This window comes from Sphaerodactylus townsendi, linkage group LG10 (genome assembly GCF_021028975.2).
Source record: "Sphaerodactylus townsendi isolate TG3544 linkage group LG10, MPM_Stown_v2.3, whole genome shotgun sequence".
NCBI lineage: Eukaryota > Metazoa > Chordata > Lepidosauria > Squamata > Sphaerodactylidae > Sphaerodactylus > Sphaerodactylus townsendi.
This window is the reverse complement of record NC_059434.1, coordinates 87,705,994-87,727,059: the sequence shown is the minus strand read 5'-3', so window position 1 is coordinate 87,727,059 and position 21,066 is coordinate 87,705,994. Positions and strand designations below refer to the sequence as shown.

The window sequence follows — 21,066 nt, the reverse complement described above, 5'->3', positions numbered from 1 at the left end:
AGTTGATTGAAAGTGCATTATTCTGCATGTGCGGAAGGGACCTCTCTGTCCTAGACAAAAGAAGTAATACTGAAACACACAGGCTGATGTTATGTCACACACACACACACACACACACACACACACACACACACACACACACACACACACACACACACACACACACACACACACACACACACACACACACACACACACACACACACACACACACACACACACACACACACGCCAATATATATTCACCGTCCCACACCATGGAGACAGGAGGGCAAAGCCCAGTGAACGGTTCTGTTTGCTTCCCTTGTAAGTGGAATCAGATGCTTTTGCTCTCCATACTTTGTTGTGTGAGTGTGTGTGGGGGGGGGGGGAGGGTTGAACTGGGGAACCAGTAACTCTTTCCTCCCCTCGCACTGGGCTCTGGAAAATAAAACACCACCAGCATTCAGAAAGTTTAATAGCATTTCATTGGTAACCACACAGCAACTGCAATATTGCTCCGAAGGCAGATCCAGGTGAGATGGAAAACTCCCAGCCACCTACCTTTCCGAGAGGCGGGGCCGCCCTCCAAGAGCTCTGTTCCTGGCTTCTGGTTTGTCTCACTTGCAGCAAAACTCAGTCCCACAAAAGAGCTCTTGAACTTTGCCAAATACAAAACTGAACGTGGGCTCGTTCTCCCAGGCCAGGGGAAGCCCGTCTCCGCTCGCAGGACCTCAGCACCCAGTTCTGGAGGCAGGATGAAGGCCGAGGCACACGACCTTTTTGGCAAAGGGGGCCCAGAGGAGGGGGCGGGTGAGGAGAGGCAGAATCTGGGCAAAGGAACACTTGTTGGAGTGACCACAAGAGCCGAGGGACAAAGGGAACGGCTGGCATTTGTGGGGCTGCACCTAATTAAATAAACGTTAGCCAAGTAATCCTACAAATTCTAACTGACTTGCTGGACACAGATTTGAGAGGGGAGGCGACAGGGTGCAGCCCAACCTTTTCAGACCTTGGAAGGTAACCAGGGTAACCAGGGTTGGTACTTGGATCGGAGACAGACCACCCAGGAAAACTCTGCCAGGGCAGGCAATGACAAACCACCTGCCTCCAAAGCCCCTTGCTGGGGTTGCCCCAAGTCGGCTGTGACTTGACACCGCTCAGCCCAGATTTGCACATGACCAAAACAGAAGAGGGGAGAACATTTTCTTCCTTTTTAGGTAGCAAGTTCCATCTTAGAAGGTACTTTCTCCCCCACCCCTAATTCGCATCCCCTCCAAACTGCAGGATTGGAGTTATGCGATGGAATTCCAAGGCAAGACTGGCAGCTGTCAAGAGAGCCACCGTGGTGTTAGTGGTTAAGAGCAGGTGCACTCTAATCTGGAGAACTGGGTTTGATTCCCCGTTCTGTGACTTGAGCTGTGGAGGCTTATCTAGTGAACCAGATTAGCTTGTGCACTCCAACACACGCCGACTGGGTGATCTTGGGCTAATCACAGTTCTCTCAGAGCTCGCTCGGCCCCACCTACCTCACAGGGTTTTTGCTGTGGGTTGGGGGAAAGGGAGAGGAGATTGTCAGCCCCTTTGAGTCTCCTACAGGAGAGAAAGGGGGGATATAAATCCAAACTCTTCTTCTTCTGTGGACAGGACAAGAGCCCCCTGCAGAGGTTGGAAGAAGGAATGGTGTGCAGAGGTCAGCTTCAGATGTTTTCCTTCAGCCAGGCCCGCTTGACCCTTTGTGAGACCCCGGATGGCAAGCCAGCAGCCAGGAATGAGCAGAGAAAGGAGGGTGGAAAGGGAAATCCAGGTGTGGTTTGCCAATTCAGCCAGGTTCCCTGAGCAGTGTTTTTCAGGGCATGGAGGGCAGAGGAGGGCCAACCCCCTGCGAGGAGGCACAGCCATCACTTCCCATGTTGCACCACTGTAACGGGAGGCTGGGTCACACCCGTGGGAAGGCACTGACAGGTGGGACGACAGGTGGGCCAGGCTCTTCTCGTGCCATCTATGGCTCGGGTTGCTGGTGGCTCAGCTGAAGGGCTTCACGAGTTTCATAGCCGCATAGTTCTGCAAGGCAGGGAGAAAAAGGAGAGCCGCGGGATTAAAAGCAAGTTCAGACGTGTCAACACTTTTCTTGGGGTGTCAGGAGCGGCATCCACCTACCTTTGGATCTTGTGCTCTTGTTGTGAGAACACAAACGAACACATAACGATGCCTTATCCTAAACCAGCCACATTAATAAGCATATTGGGGAGTAGTACACACTAAGAGAAACACGAATTGGCAAGAATTGTACTACAACGACCTGGAGCCAACAGCTCCCAAAATAAGGCTGCTGATATCAGGCTGTGAGCGTCTTAAATTACAACTAAAAACAATGCTTTTATCACTGTAAATGTATTAACCAAAACAACACAGGTTAAACACATTAACACAAGAAACATACACTTAACATAAACAACACAAGCACATAAACAAGTTAGCCTGTTGACCGGATTCAAGACGGAGCCTCGATATTCTTCAAGGCTTGGCTTACGCAAATAAATCCCTTCTTACGCAGGCACAATTCATCTACTAATATTAGGTTTGGTCTGATTTGCGCCCCTCCAGATAGCGGACTAAAATTCATCATCCCCTGCCAGCATGCTGGCATGGGGATGATGGGAACTGTAGTCCATAACATCTGGAGGGGCGCAAGTTTGACATCTATGTGCTAGACCAAAGTATTTCAGCTGGGACTCAGCGCTAACGCTCACCCTTTCTTATCCTAAACCAGACCATCGATCCAAGGAGATCAACTTTGTCTACTCAGACTGCCGAAGGCTCTCCGGAGTCTGAGGTTGAGGTCTTTCACATCCCCCTGGCCTGGTCCTTTTAGCTGCAGATGTTGGGGATAGAACCAGGGACCTTCCTTCCGCTGAGCAGATCCTTGACCACCGAGCCACTGTAACAATCATTTGCAACCAGATCTCCCCTCATAGGCAAGACAATCCAATTGCCAATGGCTGCGATAAGACCACAAGATCCAGCCACGTGTGGATGCATCCCCGGAAGGGATGTCATGTTGGTGAGGGAGCAAGCTTGTTTTCTGCTGCTCCGGAGACTAGGATCAAGGTGAAGGAAAACATCCACCTAAACATCAGGAAGAACTTCCTGACTGTCAGGGCTGTTCAACAGTGGAATTCACTGCCTCAGAAAGTGGTGGAGTGAGGAGTCTCCTTCTTTGGAGGTTTTTAAGCAGAGGCTGGATGGCCAGCTGTCAGGAGTGCTTTGATTGTGTGTTCCTGCATTGCAGCGGGTTGGACTGGATGGCCCTTGGGGTCTCCTCCAACTCTATGAATCTAAATGAGCTCCCAAAGGCACCTGGTGGGCCACTGCGAGTAGCAGAGTGCTGGACTAGATGGACTCTGGTCTGATCCAGCAGGCTTGTTGTATGTTCTTGGCCCCTTCCGCACATGCAGAATAAGGCATTTTCAATCCACTTTCAATCCACTTTGCAGCTGGATTTTGCTATGCGGATTAGCGAAACCCACGTTCAAACAATTGCGAAAGTGGATTGAAAGTGCCTTATTCCTCATGTGCGGAAGGGGCCCTTATGTTCTTAAATGTGGCACTAGAACTAGAAAAAGTCGCAAAATTTATCTCACTGGCATTAAAATTTCATGCCCAAGCCTTGAAGACATTTTGAGAGACTAAACTTCCGTTTCATTTTTTGTAGAAGATATTCATAGTCCTGGCTGTTGTGGGTTTTCCAGGCTGTGTGGCCGTGGTCCAGTGGTTTCTGCTACTCATGTATTGCCCGCATCTCTGACTGGCCTCTTCAGAGGCACGCCATGTAATTATTTTTCTTGTTGTTTTATCCTTGTTACACCAAACTCACCTTTTGTGTTTTTGGGTAACCCTCATTCCAAACCTGCACTGAGTTTGACAGACACCGAGCAAGCAGGGAGTTTCTTTCCAAACACGGCCGATTTAATTGGGACAGGCCAACACCAACAACACGCTATGTGGGCTTTATGAGTGTGTTATGAAGCAGCTTTGGCAAAAGAACTAGAGGGGGGAGCCGGAGAGCCAACCGGGAAGCGTGGCCCCCAGCAAAGTAATCCCCAGTCATTTGCACCAGCTTCCAGAACCGGCTTCCAGGCTGGGGGAGCTGCCAGGCCTTCAAAGAGCCCCATAAACCAAGCCGGCGTAAAGTGAAGCACAGCCTCACGCCCCATTAGCGAGCCCCCTCGATGGAACATTATAACCTCCTAATTAATTTCCCATCATTTGTCTTTCAGGAGGCTCCCTCCACAATGTCGCGGCTGTTCTTTTCAGGGTTTGTCTGGAGGGCAGGGCGGAGAGGGATTCTTGCATCTGGCGGGAGGAGGGTAGCCAAGAAAAATTAATCACCCCGGCCAGAAAGCGAGCGGCAAAAGGTAACGGGAATGTTCAGGGAGAGATTCCTTCCTGGGGCTGTTGCACAAGCTTTGCTGCCGCCACTGCGGAAGGCCACGCATAGCGCATCTTCGACTCAGCAGGTTATTTTCTCCCAGACCACCCGAGGCTGAGCGGGTGGCATGGAGTTTTCATCTCTGCCCAGACTGCCGCGGGCTCCACTTCAGGCATTGCATTAAGCCTCCCATCCCTCTGCAAGAGGGTGCGCGTGCGTGCAGGCAAGCAAGGCAGCAAGGCAGGCGTGCGTGCGTGCGCAAGTGCATAGCGTGCAAGGCAAGTGCAAGTGTGTGTATGCCTGTCTGTAGAGGTAGCCAATGGAGGTCATCTTGCCCAGAGCCCTTCCCACCCTGAGGCCCCTTCCGCACATACAGAATAATGCACTTCCAATCCACTTTACAGCTGGATTTTAGAAGAAGAAGAAGAGTTTTGGATTTATATCCCCCCTTTCTCTCCTGCAGGAGACTCAAAGGGGCTGACAATCTCCTTGCCCTTCCCCCCTCACAACAAACACCCTGTGAGGTAGGTGGGGCTGAGAGAGCTCCAAGAAGCTGTGACTAGCCCAAGGTCACCCAGCTGGCGGTGTGTGGGAGTGCACAGGCTAATCTGAATTCCCCAGATCAGCCTCCACAGCTCAGGTGGCAGAGCTGGGAATCAAACCCGGTTCCTCCAGATTAGATACAGCAGCTCTTAACCTCCTAGGCCACTGCTGCTCCTTTACTGTGCGGAAGAGCAAAACCCATTTTCAAACAATTGTGGAAGTGGATTGAAAGCGCATCATTCTGCATGTGCAGACGGGGCCAGAGTTGGCTCAGGGTGGGACACCCCGTTCCCCTGTCCGCAGAACCTCTTGTCACAAGGTTCCGAGGTGGGGTGCAAAATCTGGCTTCCCCCTTGAATGCTTTCCGGACCCCCTGCCACCAGTTCATCCGAAGGTCTCTAAGGAGGAGGCTTGTACTGCCAGCAAGCCTGTGCCCACCCCATCTACAGCCCCAAAGCTCCTGCCAGCCTCCATCCCAGATGACCGCAGGGCCTGCAACGATTCATTGGTGGTGAGCAAAAGACACTCTGCATGGACTCCGCAGCACTCTCCACTGCCCGGGAGCTCTGTGGCTTCAGAATGAGGGCCTGAGGCAAGGATTTGCCCAAGCAGCACTTGAGCCAGCATGCAGCGGGGCCAGTGGGGCAACCCCTCTTCGCCCAACTGCAGCTCTGAACTGGGCTTCAGTCTTGCCTCCCTGTCTTTGCATCTCTGTCCCGGCAGCCGCTGTTTTCAGCCAGGCGTGTTCAACCCAGTTGTGGACTGTGACCTGTCAGGTCCTTGATAACTACCTCACTCCCATTTTTGCACCCCCCCCAGGAAAGCAGCAAAGCCGCTGGGATTGCCACGCCCTGGGGGCTGCTGTACCAGGCAGGTGGGTCAGGTGGCATCATATCCCCCCCTCCCCCACACCAGGCCAGTCCGCTGCTGGGTTGCAATAATGCTAAAAATGCTATCTGTTGTGATCAGCCCAGTTCTGGTTTGATCCTGCCACGTCTCCCGGGTGGGACCGGGGAAAAAGACAAACTCTATGCTGGGGATAATTAGGGAAAGGAGTTGGATAATAAAACTGCAAGGATTGGTCATGCCCTTTTATATAAAGCAGTGTGGTGCTAACCGCGACTTGGAGTCCTGTGTTCTGCTCTCTGGTCGCCACATCTCAAAAAAAGGATATCAAGAGATAGAAAAAGTGCAGAGAAGGGCAACGAGGATGATTGAGGGACTGGGAGCACCTTCCCTATGAGGAGAGGCTGCAGCTGCTGGGACTCTTTAGTTTGAGAGGAGGATGGCTGAGTGGGGGATAGCTGATTGTATTGAGGTCGGAGCAAAATTATGCATGGGGTAGAAAATGTTGACAGAGAGAAATTTTTTCTCTCTTTCTGCCAATACTAGGAAACCAGGGGCATCCATTGAAAATGCTGGGGGGGAACAATTAGGACTAATAAAAGGAAACACTTCTTCACGCAACGTGTGATTGGTGTTTGGAATATGCTGCCACAGGAGGTGGGTGGATGTAGCCACTCACCTGGATATGTTTCTTTTAGCAAAGGGGGCTTGGACAGATTTATGGAGGAGAAGTCGATCTATGGCTACCAATCTTGATCCTCCTTGATCTCAGATTGCAAATGCCTTAGCAGACCAGGTGCTCAGGAGCAGCAGCAGCAGCAGAAGGCCACTGCTTTCACCTCCTGCACGTGAGCTCCCAAAGGCACCTGGTGGGCCACTGCGAGTAGCAGAGTGCTGGACTAGATGGACTCTGGTCTGATCCAGCTGGCTAGTTCTTATGTTCTTATGTTCTTATGATTGTCTGCCTTTCCTCCCCTCCCTCTTGTCTGCTTGGTTTTAGATTTAGCTCCCAGGCAAAGCCCTACCTGCTTGTCAGATACCTGCTAGCCGTTGCTCTCAGCAGTACTTGGGAAGGTAGACTGCTTTGACCTAAATGAAGACTGTCCTGTCTCTGGGCTGTGGGACGGTAGGGGGCCAACATTCAGGGGTGTGGGGGTGTGATGTGAAGGGGCATGAGGTGGGGTGTAATAGAAAGCACTGTGTTGCTTATGCTTCAGTTCTGGCAACAGAAGTCTAAATGATTCTTCCTGATGCTGTTTCATAATAAAGAAATCAACTGAACACAGAGTCTCATGATTGAACAGCCCAGGGGCACGGCACTCTCATTTTCTAATTTTCCATCTGCTGTCATTCAGCAGCGAAACCCCAAATAGTTTCTCGGGCCCCTGCCAGGGATCTCTGCATCCAGGGGCATCCCCACTAATTTTCTTGTTCTTTTCCATTAGCCAGCATTACTGCCAAAGAGTAATATGTAACAGAACAGCACAAGGAGCCCAGTTCCAGGGCGAGACATCCAAGTCAGCAACCTCAAAGCTGGGAGGACGGGGCAGGAGGGAGAACCATCCAAATAGAAGACAGCGGAAAAGTTCCTTGAAATGCCTCCACACCACTGTTCAGAAGGATGACTCAGAGACCAAACCTTCCATACGTTGAGTGAAATTTCGCTTCTGTTTTGCCCTGATAGCCTCAGGGTTCATCCCACCATCAAAACAGCCAGGGAAAAATTACCCCAGGCAACAAATCTAGAATCATAGAGTTGGAGGAGACCCCAAGGGCCATCCAGTCCAACCGCCTGTAATGCAGGAACACACAATCAAAGCACTCCTGACTGATGGCCATCCAGCCTCTCTGTAAAAACCTCCAAAGAAGGAGACTCCACCATACTCCGAGGTAGCGCATTCCACTGTCCAACAGCCCTTACTGTCAGGAAGTTCCTCCTGATATTTAGGTGGAATCTCTTTTCCTTCACCTTGAACCCATGACTCCTGGTCCTAGTCTCTGGAGCTGCAGAAAACAAGCTTGCTCCCTCATCTATGCACATTTATTATACAAAGCACTTACTTCCAAGTAGACCTAATCTTGGGAGAGATGACTAGTTGAAGCACGGGTATTCAAATGCATGATTTCCAGGTTACAAGTTTCTGAGAGTTAAAGCTCTTTTCGTCTCTAAGGCGCTACTGACTCAAACTTTGCTCTCTTACTGCAGACCAGCACGGCTACCCACCTAAATCAACTTGTGGCGGCCCACCATCTTCCTAGCCCAAGTCAATAAAACTGCAAGGATTGTCATGCCCTTATATAAAGCCGTGGCCTGACCTCACTTGGAGTCCTGTGTTCAGTTCTGGTCGCCACATCTCAAAAAGGATGTCGAAGAGATAGAAAAAGTGCAGAGAAGGGCAACGAGGATGATTGAGGGACTGGAGCACCTTCCCTATGAGGAGAGGCTGCAGCGTTTGGGACTCTTTAGTTTGGAGAGGAGGCGTCTGAGGGGGGATATGATTGAAGTCTATAAAATTATGCATGGGGTAGAAAATGTGGACAGAGAGAAGTTTTTCTCTCTTTCTCACAATACTAGAACCAGGGGGCATCCATTGAAAATGCTGGGGGGAAGAATTAGGACTAATAAAAGGAAACACTTCTTCACGCAACGTGTGATTGGTGTTTGGAATATGCTGCCACAGGAGGTGGTGATGGCCACTAACCTGGATAGCTTTAAAAAGGGGCTTGGATAGATTTATGGAGGAGAAGTTGATTTATGGCTACCAATCTTGATCCTCCTTGATCTCAGATTGCAAATGCCTTAACAGACCAGGTATCGGGAGAAGCAGCAGCAGAAGGCCATTGCTTTCACATCCTGCATGTGAGCTCCCAAAGGCACCTGGTGGGCCACTGCAAGTAGCAGAGAGCTGGACTAGATGGACTCTGGTCTGATCCAGCTGGCTTGTTCTTATGTTCTTATGTTCTTATGTCAGAATCCTTCTTTGGTTGCCTGCCTGTGCTCGGGACCACTTCAGCCTCTCCTGGGAAATCTCCCGGCCATCCATCCACCTGAACTGATTCACTCCAGGAACCCACCACACGCCTGGGTTTTGCCATCCGGCTGCTTTGCCTTGTTGGGCTATCCTGGAAAACTCATCAGTTAAGGCAGACTGGAGGGTTCCAGCCATTAACAAGCCGGGGGTGAATTCTTGGCCGACTAACATGTTTGGGGAACCAGGGAAATGATCATTGGAGGGGCTGCAGTGTCTTGCGGGGCACCAACGTATGCAAGTGATATTTCACCCCAAAGAGCCCAGCCACTCCCTCCTCCAACCACTTCCTTCTCGGTCAAGCAGCCCCGGGGAATGTTTTCAATACGCCATCCCCAGAATTTGTTAAGTGTGGGGCAAGCAAAAGCAGAAGGTTTTCCTTATCAGGCAAGAGTGACCATCCAAACACACAGCATGGATTATTTCACCACCTCAAATGAGAGCCTTGGAGCCTCGTCTTGTACTGGGCTGGACAGCTGGGATTTGGATAGGAATCAGCCTGACTTTTGCAAATGGAATTCAAAGTGTGTGTGTGTGTGTGTGTGTGTGTGTGTGTGTGTGTGTGTGTGTGTGTGTGTGTGTGTGTGTGTGTAAACGCTCCCCCTCTGATTAACGAGGCTGCAGTTGCTTCCCCCCATTTTTGCGCACCAGAATGGAGTGGAGTGGTGTGGTGTGGGGGGAGCGCTTACTGCAAGAGCCGATAATAAACACTCTGTCTGTATGAATCCCTATAAACTATCCTGCTCCATATTTAAGTGATTAAAGCCTAACAGATTTTCCAGGATAATCTTCCGTACTTGGCATGATGATGGAACAAGTTTCCACCCTGCAACTCTCTCCTTCAGGCACTTCAACTCCAGCTCCACTGTTGAGCTCCACGCTTGCAAGTTCTGCCTCCTTTCAAGAAAATGTACTTTGAGATGGAGCTGTGAGCCACAGGCCCTTTCCCCACTTACCTTAAGCCCCACGCTACTCTCCTAAAGTAGCGCGGGGTCCAGCTGTACTCCCCACTTCAGGGGCGGCGAGAATGCAGCCACCCTGACGCTGCCTCTCTCTTGCCCTCTCAGTGCGTGTAATTCTTGGCGCCTTTCCAAATGGCGCCTTTTGATGACCCCGCGCAGAGCGCGGGGTCGTGGGGATGCCCAGGCGCGCGCCAGGGATACCGCGCGCTGAGGGCAGCACGCAGCATAGGGGGGATCAGGGTGAGTGGGGAAACGCCCTTGGTCTTAAATTTCCATGCTCACTGGTGGCAAAAACCACATGCGGAAGAGTTCCAGGAGGGAGACCTACCAGCAACTACCTTGATTTTATGCCTGGGAGTTGATGCTTAGTTTAGTTTACTGGATTTTTAGATCGCTCTTCCCCACTAGGCAGGCTCAGAGCGATGTACATCATTTAAAATACAATGAAACGGTGATACAAAAATATAACAGTGAATCATCAGTAAACTTTTGATGTTTCTAGTGCAACCTTCCACAATGTTAGCCAGTTAGGAAGTAACAGTAGTTTGTCAGATCTGGAAGCTGCTGGATCACATGCGAGGCTATTCAGTTGTTGCTTTTAACTTCTGGGTACAAATGTGGAAACTACTGAGCCTGAAAGCTGGCCCCCCAAAACAGGAGGAGGCTCATCATTATATCGATGCTTGATCTCACCTGCTGGTGCAGATGCACCAAGGAGACGTGCTGCCTTTTAGAGGGCAGGACCGACATGTTATGCCTATAAGTGCCAGGGGGCATCCATTGAAAATGCTGGGGGGAAGAATTAGGACTAATAAAAGGAAACACTTCTTCACGCAACGTGTGATTGGTGTTTGGAATATGCTGCCACAGGAGGTGGTGATGGCCACTCACCTGGATAGCTTTAAAAGGGGCTTGGACAGATTTATGGAGGAGAAGTCGATCTATGGCTACCAATCTGGATCCTCCTTGATCTCAGATTGCAAAGGCCTTAACAGTCCAGGTGATCGGGAGCAACAGCCGCAGAAGGCCATTGCTTTCACATCCTGCACGTGAGCTCCCAAAGGCACCTGGTGGGCCACTGCGAGTAGCAGAGAGCTGGACTAGGTGGACTCTGGTCTGATCCAGCAGGCTAGTTCTTATGTTGTTATGTTCTTACTGAGGCAACGATGGGTACACATCCTATTTTCTTTTGTTTCTTCAGTTGTTTGGTTTGGGGTTTTGTCTTCCTTTACTAACTCTCTCCCCATCACTGATTGGTTATCCCCTGTGATGCTAAGTTTGCTAGGGCACTGAGTGGATTTGTAAAATTTGATAAAAAATAAATTGTATTATCAATATTATATATTTTAACTGATTGTATTTTTAACTGCTAGCCACCCTGAGACTGACAGTAATCAAGAAAGGGCAGGATATGAATCTAATAAAATAATAATAATAAAATAAATAAAATTGTGGTGGGTTTTCTGAGCTGCACGGATATCGTCTGGGTAGTTTTTGCTGGCATTTTCAGAGAGAGAAAGAAACACATATTACTGTGACATGCTTCAGAAGATGCCAGCCATAGATCCAGGTGAAACATTAGGAACAAAAATTACAAGGCCACACAGCCTGGAAAACCCACGACAGCCAGTTGATTCCAGCCATGAAAGTCTTCAACAAAGTCTTCATTAAGGGATTGGTATACGAGAATATGGATGTATATGGATCTTTTATCCTTATCATTTCAGATAGAAACTGATCGGAAGCAAGAAAATGCCTGGGAAACGTTAAAAAATATTTTATGGATAAGTTCAATATTAGCTAGTCATAGTGAAACTAGACTGTTTAAATATAAGCTAAAATACCTATATTACTTATAATGTTGTAACGTTAATTACAACAATGTTGCAATGTTTTTCTTAAATTAGTTAATATTAGCAATAGTGTAAAAATTTAAAAATTGCATACTGTAAGGATAGTTGTATTAAAAATTTCTTTTTTATATTATAACATTGTTATGCTGGACAGATGGTGTAGTCAACCATATGGATGGATTGACAAATGATACTTTGGATGTTCCTATTAGGGGAATAACTGTATAATCACTCTTTGCTTTTGTTTAATGTATGTAGTGTTTGTATTTTATAATAATTGAAAAATAAACTTTATTTTAAACTTTTTTTAAAAAAAGTCTCTAACAATACAACATTGTGGCTGTTTCATCACTCAAACAGCTGCTGCTGAGACTTACCGGGAAGGCGTAGATGAAGATCCCTAGGAACAGCAGAAGAATGAAGAGGATCAGGACGATGAGGAAGACCCACTTGAACCTTCTCCACAGGATGTATTTCAGAGTCTTGTATGGAGAGGTGAACCACAGGAAAGAGGTCTCTGGGCGCCTGCAACCACGAAGAGCCATGAGTGGACTGGAAGCCAGGAGCCCCCACAAGCAGAGGTGGGATCCAGCAGGTTCTCACAGGTTCCCGAGAGTAGGTTACTAATTATTTGTGTGTGCCGAGAGGGGGTTACTAATGGGTGATTTTGCCACGTGATTTTTGCCTTAGTTACGCCCCTCCTCTCAGCAGTAGAGCGCAGAACTTGAGGCAGTCTAGTAGGAGGTGCACCGGCGTGCGTGGCAGCCTGCGCCTGCGTGCATTCATTTCCCGCCCAAGGACCAGCGCAGCGACTGAGTCCTTGCCACAGCCCCGCCCAGGAATGCCCCGCCCCCGGAATGCCCGGCCACGCCCCTGCTGTGCCCCGCCACACCCCATTGGCGCTACGCCACAATTTGAATCCCACCACCATGGGAACCTGTTACTAAATTTTTTGGATCCCACCACTGCCCACAAGGTTTTGTGGCTCTGGACGCAGCACCCTGGGCTCAACATGACATGCCAAGGTCATGAGATATCCTCTTACTTGGGGTCTTCCAGCTTAGGGTTCATATTCGGTTCATCCCGACCCAGCCCTGCCGGCCTCTCCTCGTCTTCCTGCTCGTTGACAATCTCCAGGGTCATTTCCAGCTTTCCCTGCATAAGACAGAAGGGCATGAAATACAGAGGAGGACAGTGATGGAAAGGCCCAAACAGTGGCTGCAGGAAAGAATCATTAATGAGGTTCTGAGCTTTGTGGGGTCCCTGGGGGAGACGATCAAGCCCAGGCACAAACCAAACACCCCTTCAGTCCACAGGCTCTCTCTCCTTCCCATGATGCTGTGTCTAAACTGGAAAGTTTAGAAAAATTATCAGTGGTTCATGAAATTCTCTCCAATTCAAAGACACCCAGAATCTAATCTGGAGAACCAAGATTGATTCCCCACTCCTCCACATGAGCAGCAGACTCTTATCTGGTGAAGTGGATTTGTTTCCCACTCCTACACATGAAGCCTGGTGGGTGACCTTGGGCCAGTCAGGATTCTCTCAGAACTCTTTCAGCCCCACCTACCTCACAAGGTGTCTGTTGTGGGGAGAAGAAGGGAAAGGAGTTTGTAAGCTCTCTTGAGACTCCTTACAGTAGACAAAGGTGGTCACTCTATGCCCGTGGTGGCGAACCTTTGGCACTCCAGATGTTATGGACTACAATTCCCATCAGCCCCTGTGCGAGGCTGGTGGGCCATTCTGGCAGGGGCTGATGGGAATTGGCCGTGCTGGCAGGGGCTGATGGGAATTGTAGTCCATAACATCTGGAGTGCCAAAGGTTCGCCATCACTGCTCTATGCTCATCAGTTTCCCCACTACTGGGGCCCATGCACTTGGGTATGGACAAGATATTTTAAAGAGCAATTGCCAAATATAGAGCTTCTCTTCTCTTTGAAAGCCATTCTCATAAGAAAGACAATTATTTCTGAGCACCCTTTCTAGGGGAGCGATGTAGTGATGCAGTGGCGTAGCACAAAGGGAATAGGGGGAGTGCAACGCACCAGGCACACGTCCCTGCGGGGGGTGGCAGGGGAGTTCCAGGGGCGTGGCAGGGGTGCAGGCGCACGCTTGAGCTGGGCGCAGTTTCCCCTTGCTCCACCCCTGGAGTGACGTCATAGCTGGATCCACCACGCCGGCTCCCAACCGCCACCCTCTCCAAGGCCACGCACTGGCTTTGCCTCCAGATACCTACCGCAATGATCCTTTTCTCCTGCTCTTCTGCCACACAGGGCCACCAGCCCTTCACAGTCTTCTGCTCAAAGAGAGAGACAAGTCTCGCCGGGTCCTCCAGCATGTCTAAGGAGCATTTCTCGGCTGTCTTGGCTGGTTTCAGCATGCGGTTCAGATCCAGCTGGATAGAGCCTGCAGAGGAGAAAGAAATGCAGGTTGGCTGGGTGCAGGCAGCTGAGGCCACGCAGCTAGATGTAGCTGTAGACCGTCAAGGCAAAGGTACAGCATTTGGGGACAGCTACCTGTGTGAAAGTCGGCTGGCATAGAGTGCCCCACCCCTACAGGTGAGAATGGAAAGTGCTGTCAAGTCCAGCTGACTCCACGGAGTGTTCAAAGCAGGAGGCAAGCAGAAGTGGTTTAGTCCCAGCCTGCCTCTGCATAGCAGCCCTGGTCCTCCTCAGAGGTCTCCCACCTGAGTACCAACCTCAGCTGATCCTGCGGAGCTTCTGAAAGCTGTTGAGATCAGGCTAGCTTGGAACATGCAGGAATGGGCAAAAAACAAACAGAAGCACTTTGCCCTTGCCTGCCTCTGTCTAGCAGCCCTGGGTTTCCTTGGTGGTCTCCCATCCTAGCACCAACCAGGGCCAACCCTGCTTAGCTTCCAAAATATAATGAGATTGGGCTAGCCTGGGCCATCCAGGTCAAGGTATTCTGACTCCTCCCAGCACAAGTCTTCATAAAGGAGTGTTTCTGTTGTTGTTGTTTTAATGTATTTTATTCTAACTATGTTTGTAAGCCACCTTGAGCTTCATAAGGAAGAAGGAAACCTTGAGCTTCATAAGGCTAGTAAATATTTTTAAGTAAATAAAAATATATCTACTTAGTCTCCTTAAGACCACCTGTAAGCAGCAGTGGCGTAGGAGGTTAAGAGCCAAAACTACCAGGCCACTGCCACACAGCTTGGAAAACCCACAATAGCCAAATGAAAAAGAGAGCAGCAGTGGCGTAGTGGTTAGGAGCAGGTGCACTCTAATCTGGAGGAACCGGGTTTGATTCTCTGCTCTGCCGCCTGAGCTGTGGAGGCTTATCTGGGGAATTCAGATTAGCCTGTGCACTCCCACACACCCCAGCTGGGTGACCTTGGGCTAGTCACAGCTTCTCGGAGCTCTCTCAGCCCCACCCACCTCACACTGTGTTTGTTGTGAGGGGGGAAGGGCAAGGAGATTGTCAGCCCCTTTGAGTCTCCTACAGGAGAGAAAGCGGGGATATAAATCCAAACTCTTCAAACTCTAAATCAGCAGTGGCTCAAATGAAAAAAAAAAAAACCCAAGATGCAACACAGAGGGACGCACGACTCACCCAGGTAGTCATCAAAAGAAAATTTATCGTTGTCCCACACCTGGAGGACCAGCCGGGGGGCCACTTTGTTCTCGGTCTTGTCCAAACTCCAGAAATGCTCCTTCATGGGCACAGAGAAGGGAACAGAGGAAGTGCTTGAGGGGGGGGGGGTGTGCCAGAGTGCCGTGACCTTTGCAGCTACACCTGGCAAATCTGAACATGAAATCTCACCCGTCCATGAACAGGGGGCTGGTTCCCCCCCCCCCCATCCCTGGTGCTGATGGACTCCTCCTATGAGTGGAGGAGCTCACTTGTCAGGTGCCCCTGCCCCTCCCCAGTATACAGAAGTTCCCACGTGAATCAGACTCCAGCCTAGCAGCACTTTAGAGGCCAGATTTTGGGGATGTGATGAGCTTTCAAGAGTCGCAAACCCTGAAAATCCCCGCTGCTGGATTGGAATCTAGATTTTCTGTCAGTTCTTCTAGCAGCTCTTGCCTCTAGTTCTCCTAGGGCAGTGGTGGCGAACCTATGGCACAGGTGCCAGAGGTGGCACTCAGAGCCCTCTCTGTGGGGACGCGTGCACAGAGTTTGTCATGTGGGGGGGGGGCGGAAAATCGCCCTCCCCACACACACACATCTAGGCTGGCCTGGGCCACTGGGCATGACATGTAGGTAACCCTGTTAAGTGCTGTTAAACTCCACTGATTTTCATGGGAAGAACTAAAGCACGATCCTTTACCTGGGAGTAAGCTCAGTGGCTGGCAATGGGGCTTGCTTCTAAACCCTCCTAGGGTTGTGATTCACCCATTCGAAGCGTTGCGTGATTGCTTCAAAGCAAAACCACTGACTCCCACCAAGCTTACTCCTGAGTAATGCGCACTTTGGAGCCAACCGTTTTTTTCTAAAGTAAAACCTCAGTATTCAGGTTAAATTGCTGTGTTGGCACTTTGCGATATATAGGTGGGTTTTGGGTTGCAGTTTGGCCACCCGGTCTCGAAAAGGTTTGCCATCACTGTCCTAGGGTATGTTTAGTCTGAAGAAGGGAAGGTTAAGAGGTGACATGATAGCCATGTTTAAATATTGGAAAGGATGTCCCATTGAAGATAGAGCAAGTACTTTTTCTGCTGCTCCAGAGACTAGGACCAAGAGTCAGGGGTTCATGGTGAAGGAAAAAAGATCCCACCTAAATATCAGAAAGAACTTCCTGACTGTAAGGGCTATTCGACGGAGGAATATACTGCCTTGGAGAGTGGTGGAGTCTCCTTCTATGGAGGTTTTGAAATAGAGGCTGGATGACCATCTGTCAAGGGAGTTTTGACCATGTATTCCTGCATGGCAGGAGGTTGGACTTGATGGCCCTTGGGGTCTCTTCCAACTCTATGATTCTATGATTCCATTCAGGCTTCTGAGATCACAAGACCGAGAAGATGGAGAGTTTTGGTTCAGCGCAAGAACATTGTCTTCCTGGGCTGGGACTGGCTTGGCCTAGTCTTTTCTCATAAGAACATAAGAACATAAGAACTAGCCTGCTGGATCAGACCAGAGTCCATCTAGCCCAGCACTCTGCTACTCGCAGTGGCCCACCAGGTGCCTTTGGGAGCTCACAGGCAGGATGTGAAAGCAATGGCCTTCTGCTGCTGCTGCTGTTCCTGAGCACCTGGTCTGCTAAGGCCTTTGCAATCTCAGATCAAGGCAGATCAAGATTGGTAGCCATAGATCGACTCCTCCATAAATCTGTCCAAGCCCTTTTTAAAGCTATCCAGGTTAGTGGCCATCACCACCTCCTGTGGCAGCATATTCCAAACACCAATCACATGTTGCGTGAAGAAGTGTTTCCTTTTATTAGTCCTAATTCTCCCCCCCAGCATTTTCAATGGATGCCCCCTGGTTCTAATATGGTGAGAAAGAGAGAAACATTTCTCTCTGTCTACATTTTCTACCCCAGGCATAATTTTATAGACTTCAATCATTTCCCCCCTCAGACGTCTCCTCTCCAAACTAAAGAGTCCCAAGCGCTGCAGCCTCTCCTCGTAAGGAAGGTGCTCCCGGATTCTCATGTGTGACCAGTCTAGAAACTCCTCCCACAGACTTTCTGCAATGCAGCCTTGATTATTGGGGGGGGGGGTGCTGTGGGCCATCCCCCCACCATTACCACATGCCCCAAGGCACCCTTCCTGCCCCACCTCTGTGGAGCAGGTGGCTCTGTGGGGCAAGACGGTGTTTCAGCCTGAACTTTAGACCTGTGGGTTTTCTCTTTTTATAGCTGCCAGTAATGAACCTGGACTTCAAACGGCATATGGCAAGATCAAAAATTGCCGGAGAGGAATGCGTCTCCCGGATCCAGAGCACAGCTTTTCATTCATTATTCCTACCTTTGCTGGGACCTTTTACAAGCTGTTTATTTTCTGACCCAGCTCTGGCAGACACGTGCAAGGCTGGGGGAGGAATCAATATTGACACAGGGGTGGGGGTTTGCTCTGAGACTTTAATGGGAAGTCCGAGCTTTCTGGGAAGGACCTCCAAGCTGCGCGCTCAGCACACTGTTCTTGGCCAGTGGCCAGGGTAAAAGGTTAGTCAACCAAGCACAAGCGGATCACCCGACACACCCAATTCTGAACCAGACCACTGTCCATCAATATCAGCCGTGTCTGTTTGGACTGGCCCATGTGCAACAGCCTATTCACTGCCCAACATTCAGCTGTACCCCTGCCTCGAACTCCATGGGGAGTTTGGGGTCGAGGCAGAAGTTGGGGAGGCAACATTGTAGGGCACCCCCACATGACCCCAGGATGTGGAGTCAGGGGCTCTAGTCCCCTCTTTTGCCACCCTCACTACGCCACTGCATGGCTTAGCAGGAATTAAAACTGTGGTGCGACCGCACTTGGAGTCCTGTGTTCAGTTCTGGTCGCCACATCTCAAAAAGGATATCGAAGAGATAGAAAAAGTGCAGAGAAGGGCAACGAGGATGATTGAAGGATTGGAGCACCTTCCTTATGAGGAGAGGCTGCAGCGTTTGGGACTCTTTACTTTGGAGAGGAGAAGTCTGAGGGGGGATATGATGGAAGTCTATAAAATTATGCATGAGGTAGAACATGTGGACAGAGAGAAAATTTTCTCTCTTTCTCACAATACTAGAACCAGGAGGCATCCATTGAAAATGCTGGGGGGAAGAATTAGGACTAATAAAAGGAAACACTTCTTCACACAATGTGTGATGGGTGTTTGGAATATCCTGCCACTAACCTGGATAGCTTTAAAAGGGGCTTGGACAAATTTATGGAGGAGAAGTTGATCTATGGCTACCAATCTTGATCTGCCTTGATCTCAGATTGCAAATGCCTTAGCAGACCAGGTGCTCAGGGGCAGCAGCAGCAGCAGCAGGCCATTGCTTTCACCTCCTGCATGTGAGCTCCCAAAGGCACCTGGTGGGCCACTGCGAGTAGCAGAGTGCTGGACTAGATGGACTCTGGTCTGATCCAGCAGGCTAGTTCTTATGTTCTTATGATTCTCCAAGATCTCGGTCTGACCCTCTAAATGCTACACCACACTGACTTTCTTAAAGTGTGACTCACCAAGTTACAAACCCTTTAGCCTGGTCCTCTCTGACACACATAAAACCTGCCATATATGGCAATTTCAAAATGGGACTAGAGTACCAACATATTCAATTACTGTACAATATATTCAGTCAGAAGCATACAAATGGACGTAAATTTTCTCCAGGAAATCCAAGGTAGCGGAGTTTGCATGACGGTCTCACATTTGTTCTGAAAAAGTGTTTTCGATCCTTGGCAAAGGAGGTGGAAACTGGGGTGCTGTGTGGTTTCCGGACTGTATGGCTTCTCCCAACTTCAGATCCTCTGAAGATGCCAGCCACAGATGCAGGCGAAACGTCAGGAGAGAATGCTGCTAGAACATGGCCATACAGCCCGGAAACCACACAGCACCCCTGTGATTCCGGCCGTGAAAGCCTTCGAGGTGGAAACTGTTCCAAGTTCCATAATTTATCAGGAGACTCACCTTCTTAGCCACGTAGCAGACCTGTTCGGCTGGTAGGTAGTCAAAGGGGAACACGAACCTCCAGTTGAAGTTCCCTTCGCCCCCCATTGACCTGTAATGGACGTCTGTCTTCTGCTTGTTCTCCTCATAGCCAACCAGCCACCTGCAAAATAAGCAGGGAACAAAACCTCAGCCACGTCTGTGACAAGGAGGAAAGCCACCGACAGAGAGCAGCAGGCCAGCCATTTTGCACCTGCAGTTCAGGGGGCTGGAACAATTGGAGGACCAAAAAGGAACATGGATAGGACGTCTCTTTCCCTCCATCTTCCGCCAGGAAAAGGCTGACCACTTACCCTTTCACGTAGATGTCGCTCATCTTCTCGCCCGTGATGCTGAGGTCATCCAGGAGGACGTCTTTGGCATTCCAGATGATGCAGCGCAGGTAGAACCTGCAAGCCAAAGGCCAAGTGTGGGTTCCAGGTGTGGACCACCAGACAAGGCAGCAAGAACAGCCTGGGGCAGGAACAGCGGAATGCGGGGTGACGCCTCCCAACCTCTCCACAACTTGAGTACTTCTAAGGCCTCCGTTATTGACACCTATTCCCTCCCCTATCTTATAACAAGAACAAGAGAAGGATCCACCACTCGGGCCATAACAGCTTCCAAAGCTTGGGAAGATCTGCTTATGCCAGGCTGAGCCCGGCATTTTTCAGGACGTTCTCCCCCCGGGATCTGCTGGCTCTAGCCTGTCCTATTCTAAACAAGACCAAGGTCGATTCCGCACTTGCGTTATCGACCTAAGTTCGAGCTGCGTTCGACCTAAGTGCTCCGCACAACCACTGGGATCGATGTGGTATTGTACCAGCTTCGCCCCGTGTAACGGTCAAATTTCTGACTCCAGTTGGGAACGACTACTTTTTCAGGGAACCACGTTGAACTCAGCTCGATTCCAGTAAAGTGCGGAATCTCTGGTGCCAGGAGTCCCCCATTCAGCCAATCACAGCTGAGTGTTTCGGGAATGCGTACAGCTGGAGAACCGCTGTGGCAAAAATCGCGCCTAATTTTTTCCCCCTCTTCTTTCTTGCATTCGAAGCGATGGCTGGTCGCACAAACAGCGCACAATTTCCGCATACCAATGTAAGCGGCCAATCAAAAACCGCCATCTTCGTCCCTCCATTCCTGTGGCAGTTTTTTTTTTTATAACGTGTGGGGGGATAGACGGAACATGGCTGTAGAACAGTAGCCAATCGGAACGGAGCGGCGAAGAGGCACAGGATGATTCCGCCCTCCGAGCTGGGATCAAGCTGGTTGCAGTGGGGAACAACAATGGCTTCGACCTAGGTTAGTACCCTTCTGAGGGAACAGGGTCGAACCTATTTTACTCATGTGCGGAATCGCCCTAAGTTTGCCTGGAATCACCTCAGCCCTGACAGACCATTCAGGGGATCAGCTGAGCTGGGAGCCAGGATCGCTTTGTGGAACTTCCATGTGTAGGGGCAGTATACCTCTGGATAAAAAAAATTCTGCTCCTGACCTTCCCAGAGCCTCCTCCCCAGTGATTGCTGGAAAATAACAGAATGCTGGATATGTGAGACCTTTTGGTCTAATGCTGCAGAGTAATTCTTACCTGGATGCTTGGAGGAAGGATAAGAAATATTTTCGTTTAATTGCTTTTGGCTGTTGTGGGTTTTCTGGGTTGTGTGGCTGTGGTCTGGTAGATTTTGCTCCTAATGTTTCACCTGCGTCTGTGGCTGGCATCTTCAGAGGTATGTCTGAGAGATATGTGTTTCTCTCCGTGGCACATCTCACCTTGGCATGCCAGCCATAGATGCGAGCAAAATATTAGGAGCAAAAACTACCAGACCACGGCC

At 49.9% G+C, this 21,066-nt stretch overlaps 1 protein-coding gene across 1 annotated transcript in view; it reads right to left on the bottom strand.

Moving 5' to 3' along the window:
- Positions 1-1,528: 1,528 nt before the first annotated feature.
- The window catches only part of DYSF (dysferlin), a 132,878-nt gene continuing 113,340 nt past the window's right edge, over positions 1,529-21,066 (bottom strand). The window contains 7 exon segments of the mRNA XM_048508779.1: positions 1,529-2,043; positions 12,022-12,169; positions 12,690-12,799; positions 13,881-14,050; positions 15,218-15,317; positions 19,217-19,358; positions 19,549-19,644. Of these exon segments, the coding sequence (XP_048364736.1) occupies positions 2,005-2,043; positions 12,022-12,169; positions 12,690-12,799; positions 13,881-14,050; positions 15,218-15,317; positions 19,217-19,358; positions 19,549-19,644 (805 nt within the window). The 3' untranslated portion in view covers positions 1,529-2,004.